Source organism: Pelophylax lessonae, assembly GCF_965119305.1.
Source record: "Pelophylax lessonae genome assembly, chromosome: 10".
Lineage (NCBI taxonomy): Eukaryota > Metazoa > Chordata > Amphibia > Anura > Ranidae > Pelophylax > Pelophylax lessonae.
The window spans coordinates 139,264,066-139,277,924 of record NC_138777.1 but is presented as its reverse complement, the minus strand read 5'-3'; the positions used below and the strand labels follow the sequence as shown (position 1 = coordinate 139,277,924).

The 13,859-nt window shown below is 47.1% G+C and overlaps 1 protein-coding gene across 1 annotated transcript in view; it reads left to right on the top strand.

The window, feature by feature from the left end:
- NFATC3 (nuclear factor of activated T cells 3) overlaps positions 1–7,555 on the top strand; it is a 973,084-nt gene extending 965,529 nt beyond the window's left edge. Inside the window, exon 10 of the mRNA XM_082271077.1 lies at positions 7,412–7,555. Within this exon, the coding sequence (XP_082127203.1) occupies positions 7,412–7,509 (98 nt within the window). The 3' untranslated portion in view covers positions 7,510–7,555. The remainder of the gene's footprint in view (positions 1–7,411) is intronic.
- Positions 7,556–13,859: the final 6,304 nt, after the last annotated feature.

The window sequence follows — 13,859 nt, the reverse complement described above, 5'->3', positions numbered from 1 at the left end:
TACAATTGATGTCCTTTTTTCCCCACAAATAGAGCTTTCTTTTGGTGGTATTTGACCACCTCTGCGGTTTTTAGATTTTGCGCTATAAACAAAAAGAGCGACAATTTTGAAAAAAATGCATTTTTTTTTTACTTTCTGCTATAAAACATTCCCAATAAAAAATTAAATTTTGTTATCAGTTTAGGCCAATTTGTATTCTGCTACATATTTTTGGTAAAAAAATCCCAAAAAGCGTATTTTAATTGGTTTGCGCAAAAGTTTTTTAGCGTTTACAAACTATGGGATAGATTTTTGGACTTTTTATTTATTTTTATTTTTTTTATTAGTAATGGCGGCGATCTGTGATTTTTAGCGGGACTGCAATATTGCAGCGGACAGATCGGACCCCTAACTGATATTTTTGACTCTTTATGGGGACCAGTGACACTAATAATCAGTGCTAAATAATATGCACTGTTACTGTATAAATGACACTGGCAGGGAAGGGGTTAATACTGGGGGTGATCAAAGGGGTTCATGTATGCCTAATATGCTTACTGACTGTGTGTGTGTGTGTGGGGGGGGTTACATAGTTTGTGAGGTTGAAAAAAGACATCAGTCCATCCAGTTCAACCTATGATGTGCGTGTGTGTTTGCTGTTAACCGTACATTGTATACCCCTGTATGTTGTGGTCTTTAAGGTGTGCATCTAATAGTTTTTTGAAACTATCGATGCTCCCTGCTGATACGACTGCTTGTGGAAGAGAATTCCACATCCTTACTGCTCTTACAGTGAAGAACCCCCTACGTATTTTAAGGTTAAACTGCCTTTCCTCTAGTTTTAGTGAGTGGCCACGTGTCTTATTGTATTCCCTTTCTCTGAATAGTTTGTTCCTTGTGCTAGGGTCGCCAGTACAGTATTTTTACATTGATATCATATCCCCCCTCAATCGTCTCTTCTCCAGAGAGAATAAGTTCAGTGCTTGTAGTCTTTCCTCATAGCTGATGTCCTCTATTCCCCTAATTATTATTGTTGCCCTTCTCTGGACTCTCTCCAGTTCCAGCACATCCTTCCTGAGGACCGGTGCCCAGAACTGGACAGCATACTCCAGATGTGGCCGGACCATAGTCTTGTAGAGAGGGAGAATAATCTTTATTTCTGGAGTGAATCCCCTTTTTTATGCATCCCAGTATTCTGTTGCCTTTGCTTGCAGTGGCTTGACATTGCATGCCACTGCCAAGCCTGTTGTCTACCAGTACCCCCAGGTCCTTTTCCATCCTAGACTCACCCAGAGGTTCCCCCCCTAGTGAGTAGCTTACTTTCTGGTTTCTGGCACCCAAGTGCATTACTTTACATTTTTCAACATTAAACAAAAAGGCGTGCACGCCGCCTAAACCACATTCGCTCCAGTCACGTAGTACTACGTGACTAGACGCAGCTGAGCCGCCCTGCCGCAATAATATTACAGCGGGCGGTCGGCAAGTGGTTAAAGGGAGAGGTGCATTTATTTATTTTAATGGTTACAACCACTTTAAGGTAGTGGTTTCTTAAATTTGCAAGACTGCCACCTGGGCCTCTGTTTGTACATTCTTTAAGATTTACCAGGTGGGTGTTCAGGGTCTCACCTGTTGACAGCTTCAGACTAGGGATGGGCTCAAGCATGTTCGGGTCATAGTCCAAACCAACCTGAGCAATCCCACCAGGAAGCTGTCACTGCCAATCATATGCAATAAGGCATTTCCCGGCCCACAAACTGCACATATACATGCTGCCTATGATTGGCGGTGTGCAGTGACGGCTTCCTGGTGAGATTGCTTAGGTGGGTTGGGATCTCTCCAAGTATCCAATTGCTCATAAAGGTAGCAATATAACTCAGCCATAACAGAATAAATACTGATCCTGTGTCCCTGATCTCTAAGAAAAAATATTTCTCAGTAAGCATACAATTCCTGTTTTTTTTTTTTTTTGTGTGTTATAGCTCCCTGCAAAATGTGACTATTAATATTACCAATCCTTGCCAAGAATTGCTTTAAATATGGCAGGTTCAGGTGTATTTAAGAACACAGGGACATTACCTCAAACTAACAGGAGGAAAGTTCACAATCCTAGAAAGTATTATTTTACTGAAAGCGTAGTTGATGCTTGCGATAGACTTCCAGCAGAAGTAGTGAGTCAGTCAACACTAATTGGCTTCAAACATGCTTGAGACAAACACAGATCTATACTCTGACAAAAAATTAAAAAACATATATACATCACTGTTACCTTTTCTTTCTGTCGTTCATTGACAGACGCATCTCCATATTCTTCTTAACCATTTGGTTATGCTGCCCCCTACAGGAGTAGGACACTATGCAGGAAAAAAACTTTACCATGCCTATGGGGCAGTCCCTCACACTGCTATAGGGCTATAGGACACCCACTCACTCTGCTATAGGGTTCAGTTTGTTTCTGCCTAGTTTAGGAGTAGGACCTACCGTAGTTCCCTGCTGGGACTTTGGTCTTAGCATGTTTTTTATTTGAAATCTTTTGTTACATTTTTTATTTTTTTTTAACTATTTATGTTCCTGAGAGAACTACAATCAACAGCCGGACTGGGCGTCAGACTGGATATTCTAGATCCTTAAGGTCTCCCAGTCTGGCCAGCGAGCGTGTGCGGGTCACAGCTCCACGCTAGGCCTCGCCATGATAGAGCCCCAATGGACGGGGGCTGGCCTGCTAGTGAAACATCTCCCTGATGCACACAACCTATTTTGGCATGAGTCGCAGCGTACCCCTTGGCCATCAGCACCCCCTATTCCAAGATGGCGAGGTGGTCTGCATGGAGTGGTGCCTATCTGGTGCATGGTGTGGTAAGTAGTGTCCCCCCTCCCCCTTTGTGGTCCCTCGGGTTGGATGTGGGCCCCCCTTCAGATGATCGGACCCCCTGGTTACTTTCCATTCCCCCAGCCTCTCTAACAGTCACGGTGGTCTTTTGGGCCCAACCTACCCCCTCGTCCGTCCCCCCTCCCCAGCTGAGGTAGGAGCTGGCTTTGCCACTTGCTCCAGTAACGGGGGGTGGATGTGGTTGTTGCTGACCGGGCTATCTGGATCACACACGGGGCCCTTTGAGCAAGTTCCCAGCCCCCTGGGGGTCTGTCTGGTAGTCACTACTGGGGCAGGGATGTCCTTTGGGCTCCCTGCGGTGGCTTTAAGCTGGGGGGAGTGGATGTCTCTTCATCTGCGGGTCTACGCCCCACGTGGCTGGATCGGGCCGAAAACTTGGGGCCTGCTCGCAGCTGTCTGGGTACATGACCAAACTGATTGAGTGCCTGGCCAAGCCGTCTGACTGCCTGACCGAGCTGAGCAGACGGTACTGCTGACTGATGTGTGCCGCACACGGCCTGAACAGGCCAAAAATTGAAGCAGCGACTTTGCTGCCTAGCTTAGCATATAGCCACTCTACTTGGTCTGCGTCCACACACTTTGAGTGTTCAGCAGTAAGGATGATTCTTTTTTTACTGCACGTGCTTCATTTCATGCAAGGGCGCTGGTGGATGCACTGATTGTATCGGTGCAGAAAATTTTAACATGGGGGGCGTCGGTCCCCTCTGGGCCTGCAGATTCCCTAAAAGCGGCAAAGGTACTCCCTTTTCCCGCCTACTGTGACAAAATTGTCGCGAGTCAATGGAGTTGTTCTAATAACAATAATGGTAACCACGCATGGTGTAGCTGAAAAGCTGGTCTGCGAACCAGGCTTTTAAAAAGGCTCTATCAGATCCCCCTTTTACGGGGGACACAGTTTTGGGTCTTTTTTGGATGAACTGATCAAAGGACTCACAGGTGGGAAGAGTACTCTTCTTCCTCTATCCGCTTTAGCAAGTCACCGCGTAATAGACAGGGCCCTTATTTTCAGCACACAGGCGTCCCCTTCGTGCCTTCGGCACGCAGGAGAAAGGACCTAAGCCATTTAGGTCACCAGGGGGTTCCAAGAAGACGTGGTCCAGTAAGTCGAGAACAGGCCCCTCCAGATCTGCAGACAAATCTCCATCTGCATGAAGGGACGCCCCCACCCGTATCTGGGGTGGGGGTGGACGTCTTTGTTTTCTGTCCGGAACCAGGGACCTCCTTGATTCAGGACAAATGGGCCCACGAGCTGCTTTGATCAGGTTACACAATCAAATTCAGATCCCGACCGTCAGATTCTTTCCCTCCAATCCACGCCTATCTTCAGATTAGTTAAGGGATCTACGAGAGGTGGTACAAAATCTGCTGTCGCAAAGGGTGATTGTGCCGGTGCCCTCTCAGGAACGCTTTCAAGGGTTTTATTCAAACCTGTTTACTGTTCCCAGGAAAGAAGGAAAAGTGTGTCCAATTCTAGACTTCAAGGCTCTGAATCGCTTTGTGCGGGTACAGGGGTTTCGAATGGAGTCCTACACCAACGGGACTTTTTGGCCTCTATCAATATCGAGGATGCATATTTGAACATCCCTATTTACGCTGGATCAGCGTTTTCTTCGCTTCGCTGTAGGAGAAGAACATTATCAATTTGTGGTTTTACCCTTTGGTCTCGCCTCCGCCCCCAGGGTCTTCACCAGGGTGTTGGCTCTGGTATTGGCATTACTGTGACAGCGGGGGATTGCTGTAGTAGGGTACCTGTGTGATCTCCTCTTAAGAGCAGACTCCCACTCAGTTCTGGTGGGTGATCTGTCAATCACTGTACAGAGTCTGAAAGAGTTTGATTGGACCATCAATTTCAGAAAATCTGCTATGGTTCCAGCCTCCAAATTGGTTTATCTGAGACTGACTCTGGACTCAGCCTCTGCGAGGGTGTTTCTTCCCCAGGAAAAGCTGCAAAAGTTGCAGAGGGTGATTCGGTTGCTGTTATCCAGCACTCTGACCTCATTGCGGACCTGCAGGCAAGCTGTTGGCCTGATGGTGTCTACCTTCAGGGAGGTTCCATTTGCTCAGTTCCACACGAGACCTCTGCAAAGGTATTCTTGTCAGGTGGTTCAAGGATCCAAAATCATTGGACAATCTGATTTGGTTGAGTCAAACGCAAGAAGTGCTCTTCAGTGGTGGCTTTGTTCCTTGCCCTGCGTCAGGGCAAGTCCTTCCTTCTATTGCATTGGACCGTATGGGGGGGGGGGGAGTACTTGGAAAGCTGTGAAAGAGTCCAGACTTCCGGATCAATATTCTGGAACTCAGCGATAAAGTTTTGCTTGAGTCACTGGACAAATCGTCTGCAGGGTTGTCCAGTTCAGATTCCGACAATGCTACGGCCACAGTTTGTCAATCATCAGGGGGGCACTAAGAGTGTCCTGGTGGCCCGGGAGATAGCCGAGAGCCTAAGATGGGCAGAAAATTGTGTTCCAGCCCTCTCCGCCCGTGCATATCCCCTGAGTGGAGAACTGGCAGGCGGATTACCAGAGTCGTCAGATTTTGGATCAGGAGGAATGGTCCCTACACCCGGAGGTGTTTTACCTGCTTTGTGTCCGGTGGGGGGATACTCGATGTTGACCTGTTAGTCTCTCGACTCAAGAAGAAGGTACAGAGGTTTGTAGCCAGGTCTCTGGATCCTCTGGCCGATGTCACAGATGCACTGGTGGCTCCTTGGGGTCAGTATCGGCTGATCTATGCGTTTCCTCCGCTGAAATTTCCGCGCGGAATAGAGATGGAAGGGATTCCGGTTATTCTGGTGGCCCTAGACTGGCCTCGCTGGTTGTGGTACACAGATCTGGTAAGGCTGGTCGCCTTGGAGACTTCCTCTCAGGGAAGATCTGCTGTCTCAAGGACCGATCTTCCATCCTGCTTTACAGCCGCTGACTTTAACGGCGTGGCTGTTAAAAGCCAGGTATTGAAGGATAGGGGTCTTTCTGACTCTACACTGTTGAAGGCCTCCAGGAAGATTTCATTGTACGTGGAAATCATACATCTCATGGTGTGAATCGCTTAAGGTGCATCCACACTCCTTTTCAGTGGCCAGAATTTTGGCTTTTCTCCAAATACAACAGCGGTTGGCCTTAGGTACTATTAAAAGGCCAGGTGTCCGCTTTGGCTGTGTTTTTCAAATGCCCTTTAGCTATGCACTCATTTCCATTTGAATGAAGACATTGTTCTGCCTTCACTCTGTCATAAGCCCAAGCATCCCAAGGAAATTGCCTTGCATTCTTTGGATGTGGCTAGGGCAATTGGGGATTACCCTGGCAGTTACAGAGTCTTTCAGGAAGTTAAGCCCCGTACACACGTAGCTATTGTCGGCCGAACGATCGGCCGTCTTTTGTCCGGTGCTGTCCTGTCGGCTGAAAAGTGCTAAAGACTGCACACGAATTTTGTCGGCCAACAACAGCCGACTGCAGAAGTGATGTCATGTGATGGTTAACTTTCCATGTGTTTTTTCTTTTCTGAGCATGCCCAGTCTTGCTAATCTGCTGTTTGTCGGCCGAATTCTGTACTGACTGGCGAACAATCGGCCGTTCTGGTGACGGCCAACAAAAATTTTAAAGTCTGCACGCCAGATTCTGTTTGGCCGAAAATTCGCTGTCGGTTGTCGGAAGCATCATACTAACAAGCCGACAATCGGCCGATCGGTCGGTGGCCGAATATTTACGGCCGACAATCGCTACGTGTGGACGGGCCTTTAGACTCTTTTTGTCCCCACAGAAGTATCAGAAGAGATTGGCTGCATCTACTGCGACCATATCCAGATGAATCAGGCAGACGTGTTCACTTAAGGGTCAGGTTCCACCTTTCCCTGTGATGGCGTATTCTGCTAGGGCGTTAAGTGCCTCTTGGGCCAGTTGTTCCTGGTTGAGCTCCATGTTACCTGGTTGGCTAAATTTAGCCTTTGGCGTATCTATGTACTCTTTTATGCAATGTTTAATTAATATGCATTGCATCTTTATCTTATGTTTCTTAAACCAATAAAAATTATTGAAACTAAATGTAGCCTTTGGGAATTACATTCTTTTCTGCGTTGTTTTGCCACCCCTCATGCAAATACTGCTTTGGGATGTCCCAATGGTTAAGAAGAATATGGAGCTGCGTCTGTCAATGGACAATAGAGAAAACTATTTTTGACTTACCGTAAAATTCTTTTCTCTGAAGTTCATTGACAGATGTAGCACGCGGGTGTTATTTCTGTGTGGGTTGGTGGTTGTTTTTTCTGACACTGCTTGCAACAAAACTGAATCCTATAGCAGAGTGAATGGGGGTATGCGCTCAGGGACTGCCCCATAGGCGTGGTAAAGTTTTTTCCTGCCTAGTGTCCTACTCCTGTAGGGGGCAGCATAACCCAATGGTTAAGAAGAATATGGTGCTGTGTCTGTCGATGAACTTCAGAGAAAACGATTTTACAGTAAGTCAAAAATCAATTTTTTTCTCCACTGAAGATGCTGTTGTATTTCCCACCATTTTAACCTTTTTTATTTTTATTTTATTTTTTTCTTATAGTAAATGAGATCATAGGACGTGACATGTCACATGGAACCCAAAGAACACCTCAAGAATGTCAGGAGTCTGCGAAGTCCAGTATACCAGATATGGTCTAAAATTTACTGTGGAAAATTAAATAAAGATGATTGCAGAAGGGCTACAGTTTAATCTACTGTTCACTGATGTGTGTCTCTGGTTTAGTGCTTCCAGTTTTGTTCCTTTTTTGATGTCTCTTTGGGGAAATTAACTTTCACTTCACATAAATCCTATCTATATACAGCAAGCAAAAAAAAAAAATATATATATATACAGCAAGCTGTAATTTACGAACACTGTTAAATATCCCTAAGAGTATAGTTGTTGAATATAAGCAGTCACAATATCCATCCTAATTGTAATATAGAAAATGTTGAGAATCATGAAAATGAAGTAACCATCAGATAGAAAATTATATCAATACCTTGCTGTAGATCATCCACATATTTACTTTTTTTTTTTTTTTCAAACAACCATACAGGGGCTTATTTTCTCAGGGAAAACACTAAACGTCTGACTATCTTCTTTAATAAAATTATTGGATATAGGCTACAAATGCATAAAAAACAAGTGTTTCGGCAAAATAAAAATCTATAGCATAAGTCAAAGATTTATGTGTAACGGATCCTATAGTCTCTATGAGAGAGATCCATGCAGCTTCTCCCGAAATCCCAGTGAAAATACCATCAAGAAGTGAAAATAGCTCCCCAATCCCCCAAACATGAGTCAAGACTTCATGAAGGGGTAAAATTAACTGTTTATTGAACAGACACACACTCAATTTATACACACATGAGCACATCCCCCTCCATATCAAATTACTACATACAGGTCAGGGGTTGAATGACCACACCATCCCATGCAGATGAAATTGTATACAAGAACTGAACTAATTATCTAGCCCTCTGAACAGAAGCAATGGGAGTTACATAGGTTGAAAAAGGACACAAGTCCACCCGGTTCAGCCATAAAAAAAAAAAAATAATAACAGTATTAAAAACCCTACCATACAATCCCATATACACAATCCTATACCCGCTGTTGATCCAGAAAATAGACCCCACCATAGCATGATCCAATTTGCTATAGCAGGGGAAAAAAATTCCTTCTTGATCCCCCGAGAGGCAATCGGATATTCCCTGGATCAACTTTACCTAAAAAAACTGCGTGACTTTAACGGACAATTGCGCGGTCGTGCGACGCTGTATCTAAACGAATTTGGCGTCCTTTTTTTCCCACAAACAGAGCTTTCTTTTGGTGGTATTTGATCACCTGTGCGATTTTTTTGATCACGCGCTATAAACAAAAAAAGCGTAAATTTTGCAAAAATAGCAATATTGTTCACATTTTTTTTATATGAAATTCCCCCCCAAAAAAATGTAAAAATCAAAATTTTTTAACATTTTCGGCCAATTTGTTTTATGCTACCTATGTTTGGTAAAAAAAATCGCAAAAAGCGTATTTTGATTGGTTTGCGCAAAAGTTATCGCGTTTACTAACAAAGGGAAAGATTTTTGTCATTTTTGTTGTTTTTTTTAACGCGTAATGGCGTGATCTGCGATTTTTTTTTGCGGTACTGCGACATTGCGGCGGACAGATCGGACCCTTGACTGACATTTTTGACACTTTTGGGGTTACCAGTGACATTTCTACAGTAATCAGTGTTATACATATGCACTGTTACTGTAAAAATACACTGGCAGTGAAGGGGTTAACTTTTTTTGAAAGGGAGGGGCTATGTGTGTCCCTAGGGGCGTGCTTTCTACTGTGATTGGCTGTGGCTTCAGATGTATGAAGAGTGATCAACGGTTCTACATAGTAGAACCGTATGATCATCCTTCATACACAGGGGAGAATGACAGGCAGCTTGTTTACACAAGCCGCCTGACTTTCTCCCTCTCCCCCCGCCGATCGCAGAGTGACCGGCGGACATCGGGTCCGCCGGTCACACGCGCGGGGGGGGGCCCGTGACCACGCGGGAGCGCGCCTTCGGGGGCGCGCGCTCGCTCTCTAGACCCTCACAAGCTAGTGATGTAGCCCTACGTCACTTTGCCTGTGAGGGGCTGACTGCTGACGTAGATCGGCGTTAGGCAGTCGGCAAGTGGTTAACAGATGACAATGACTCAATCAACCTGAGCCAATTAACTGGAAGACGACAGTCCTCGAGCTCATGAACTACAATACACATTATCAAACAGAGGGGTAAATTAGCATATTCAATGATGTCTAGAAGACAGAGGATTGAGCTGATGACATTAGTATCTGTCACAAGAAGTACACATCTAAGCATGGCAACTTGGGACCAAATCTTCACACCTCTGGAGAGACATTGTTGACAACTATCCCTCTCCCTTACAGGCAAAACTTCAATTTTGTCACATTATGCATTTGTCATACAAACATATTTCATAAAATTAACATAAATGTTGCACAATGTACTTCACAAAGAAAGCAAATTGAAAGAAAATAGAGTAAGCCTAGGGCTCCATGGGGGAATTAATGTTTCTCTATTGTTCATTGATGGACGCAGTCTTCTGTTCTCAATAGCAGTGGGTTATGCTGCCCCCTACAGGAGTAGGACACTAGGCAGAAAAAAGTTCTGGCTATGCCTATGGGCAGTCCCAGGGGGTATACCCTCTCTCCCTGCTATAGGATGTCTGTTTTAATCTGCCTAGTCAGGAGTAAGGACCTTGTTCCTTGCTGGGATCTCTGGTCCTGGTAAAAGTTGTTTTCTAGCTAGTTTTTTTCTAGTTAGGTTTTTCACCGGATTTTTTACTGTGAGATCTACAAGCAACTATGCCGGATCTGGGCGACGAGCTGGATATATAGATCCAGTGGTCACCCCATCCGGCCAGCGAGCACGCGCAGACACCAGCTCTGCGCTAGGTCGGCCGCGACATAGTCCCACCAGACCGGGACTGACCCTTCAAATTAAACATTTTGCCAGATCGCATACAGCCGGGTCTAGGCCCGAGTCGCAATGTTCCTATTGGCCGACAGCCCCCCCCCCCACTTCGGCGACGGGTTATGTCAGGAGATAGTGCCTGCTTGTTTCAGGTATGGTGAGTAAACTGTTCCCTCCTCTCCCCCTGGTGGGTTTTGGGGTAGACGTGGGCCCCTCTTTGGGACGGTCGGACCCTCACGTTCCCGGGTTTCCCTCTGTCCTGTCACGCACCCCCCCTGACCTGCTCCCCCCCACTTACTACTGGGGCTAATGAGGCGATTGGAGCTACTCCTGGGGGCTGGGACCGGGCATAGGCTGACGGTTGGGGCGGGGGGGGTGTGCCACTAGCAAACAAGACGATCAAAGCGTGCGGGGGGGGATTTACCTGTTTCTCCCAAGGCCCCCTAACTGCTGATCCCGTCTAGGAGGCTGTGGGGGTCCCCTCGAGGGCCCTCAGAAGTTCCGTAGGCCACATGGGGCCGCCATTTTCTTGTAGCCTACATGTGCTGAGGAGATCGGCGGCCATCTTGGTACACCCCGCACGGCCATTTTGCGCTGGATCCCATTGTAAATCAATGGCAGCCATGTTCTTGGAGTTCCTGGAGGCTTTTTCAACTTTTACTGCAGGGTTCCCTGGTGCAACATGGACCCTGCGGAACATTTTTCCCCATCTGACCCCCTGAAGGAAGGCTGCAGGGCCATCCGGATCCCAGCTCCAGAGATGCACTGTCTTGGAATCCTTTGTGTCCCAAGTCTACTACCCCCCCCTCCCCTTGTCTCCTCTGATAGTGAGGATGACACCTCTCCCTCCGCCACCACGCAAGAAAAGGCGCTAGTGGTTGTATCTGTGCCAAAGACCCTGAAAATGGAGGATGCAGCTGCGACTGATGCCCAGATTACTTTTGGCACTCACAAGCCATCCAGAGCGGTTAAGGTTTTCCCCCTTCCCGTGTATTTTGACAACATGGTCAAAAAAAAGTGGGACCGTCCAAAGCGTCCCCCTGGGGTGCCTAAGCAGATTGCTAGGCGCTACCCCTTTGAAAGTCAGTTGTTAAGAAGTGGACTGTGCCACCTACGGTGGACCCTCTGGTCTCCAGACTGAGTAAAGCTACCATGATTCCAGTGGAGGATTCCCTGTCCTTTAAGTATCCAGCGGATAGAAAGGCTGAGTCTGTGGCCCGCAATATGTACTCCCTGGTGGGGTCTGCGCTCACCGGTGTTTACTATTGCCCTTGTGTTACAAACTTTGGCTGAATGGGCTAAGTTACTAAAGTTACTATGCCCTGACCTGGAGGTCAGGAGCTGACGGACCAGTTGATCCAGGGGCTGCATTTTGTTTGCGATGCCTCGCTGGATGCGGCTTCAATATTGGCGCAACTGTCGGTGTCGGCAATGGTCCTCCGGCATATACTTTGGCTAAAATGCTGGTCGGCAGATCAGACTTCTAAGAAGGCTTTGACTGATCTACCCTTTTCAGGGTGATCGCCTGTTTGGGGCTGCCCTTGATGACTTTATTAAAGGTCTTACAGGGGGTAAGAGTACCTTTCTCCCACAGGCTAACAAGGGTAAGGACCCTCATCTTAGAAGGGGTCCCTACTTTTCAGCATATAAAACGTTTTTTCATCCCTCAGGGACGAGTGATAAAGGATCAAAGTTTTTCAAGGCCTCCTCCGGTGGCTAAAAGCGACCCTGGTCTGTAAAACGGAAATCTGATTTCTCCAGACCTGCAGATAAGGCCCCTTCGGCCTGAAGGTGCACCCTCACCCGTATCTGGGGTGGGGAGACGTCTTTGCCAGTTTCCCTATCGGTGGCTACCCCGGATACAAGACAAGTGAATGCACGAGGTCATACAGTCCAGCTGCAAGATCGAGTTTCGATCTGTCCCTCCGGTAAGGTTTTTCCCTTCCAATGTGTGACTGTCCCCGGATCGCTTATATTCTCTCTTTGGGACAGTTCAGGACATGGTACAAGGAGTAATCATTTTGGTTCAGTTCGCGGAATGTTTTCAGGGCCTTTACTCAAACCTGTTTACGGTCCCCAGGAAGGAGGGCAAGGTGCTTCCAATTCTGGACCTGAAGGCTCTGAATTACTTTGTGCGAGTTCAATAATTCAAGATGGAATCCATTCGCACCGTGGTAGCCTCCATACACCAGGCCTCCATAGACGTCAAAGATGCCTACCTTCACATCCAATATGTGCAAGATATCAAAGTTTTCTGTGTTTTGCCATGGGAGAAAATCACTATCTATTTGTGGCGTTACCCTTTGGTCTCGCCTCTGCTCCTCTGGTCTTCACAAAGGTGTTGGCTCCGGTCCTGGCTTTATTACACCAGCGGGGATATCGGTCCTGGGTTACCAGGACGATCTGCTTCTCGGTGCAGAGTCTCCCACGGCGCTGGTGACAAACTTGGAGATCACAATGAGAACTCAGGAGGAGTTTGGGTGGATTGTGAATCTCCAGATGTCGTCCCTGGTTCATTCTATGAGGCTGAACTATCTGGGCCTTACTTTGGACTCGTCCTCAGCCAGGGTGTTTCTTCCTCCGGAAAAACTTCAAAAACTCCAGTCTGCGATTTAGCTATTGCTGTCCAGCAAATGGTCGTCCCTTCGGACTATGAGAGTTCTAGGACTGATGGTGTCGTGCTTCGAGGCGGTACCTTACGCTCAATTCCACACGAGAATACTCCAGAAGGAAATTCTTTTCAAATTGAACAAAGATCAAAGTTTTCTGGACTATCAGATCCAGTTGAGCCTGGTGACCACGGGGTCCCTGTTATGGTGGCTTCGGTTTCCGACCCTAAAACAAGGAAAATCCTTCCTCCCCATATATTGGACAGTGATCACCACGGATGCCAGTCTGTCTGGGTGGGGATGTGTTCTCAACAAGCTTTCTGCTAAAGGGGTCTGGTCTCTGGAGGAATCCAGGTTACTGATCAATGTTCTGGAGCTGAGAGCGATCAGGCTTTGCCTTAACCACTGGACGGAGCACCTTTGGGGTTGTCCAGTGCGCATTCAATTGGACTATGCCATGACTGTGTCAATCATCCTTCGGTGGGGCGGAACGCTTTCTCCGCCTTTTACATTCCGGGAGTGGAAAATTGGCAGTCGGCTAAACGTGGCTCTAAGGGAATGGTCTCTCCATCCGGAGGTGTTCCAGCAGCCGTGCCTTCGTTGGGGAACTCCAGACGTAGATCTGTTGGCGTCTTGGAGCAACAGGAAAGTGTAGAGGTTTGTGGCCTGCTCTCGGGACCCTCTGGCAGATGCCACAGACCGCTGGTGGCCCCGTGGGGTCAGTATTGGCTGTTGTATGCTTTTCCTCCGCTCAAGTTGTTGCCGAAACTTCTTCGCATGATCGAGGTGGAAGGGATTCTGGTCATCCTTGTGGCTCCAGAATGGCCTCGCCAGGCTTGGTATGTCGACCTGGTCAGGCTAGTCGCAGACGTTCCTTGGAGACTTCCTCTCAGGGAGGATCTTTTGTCTCGAGGAC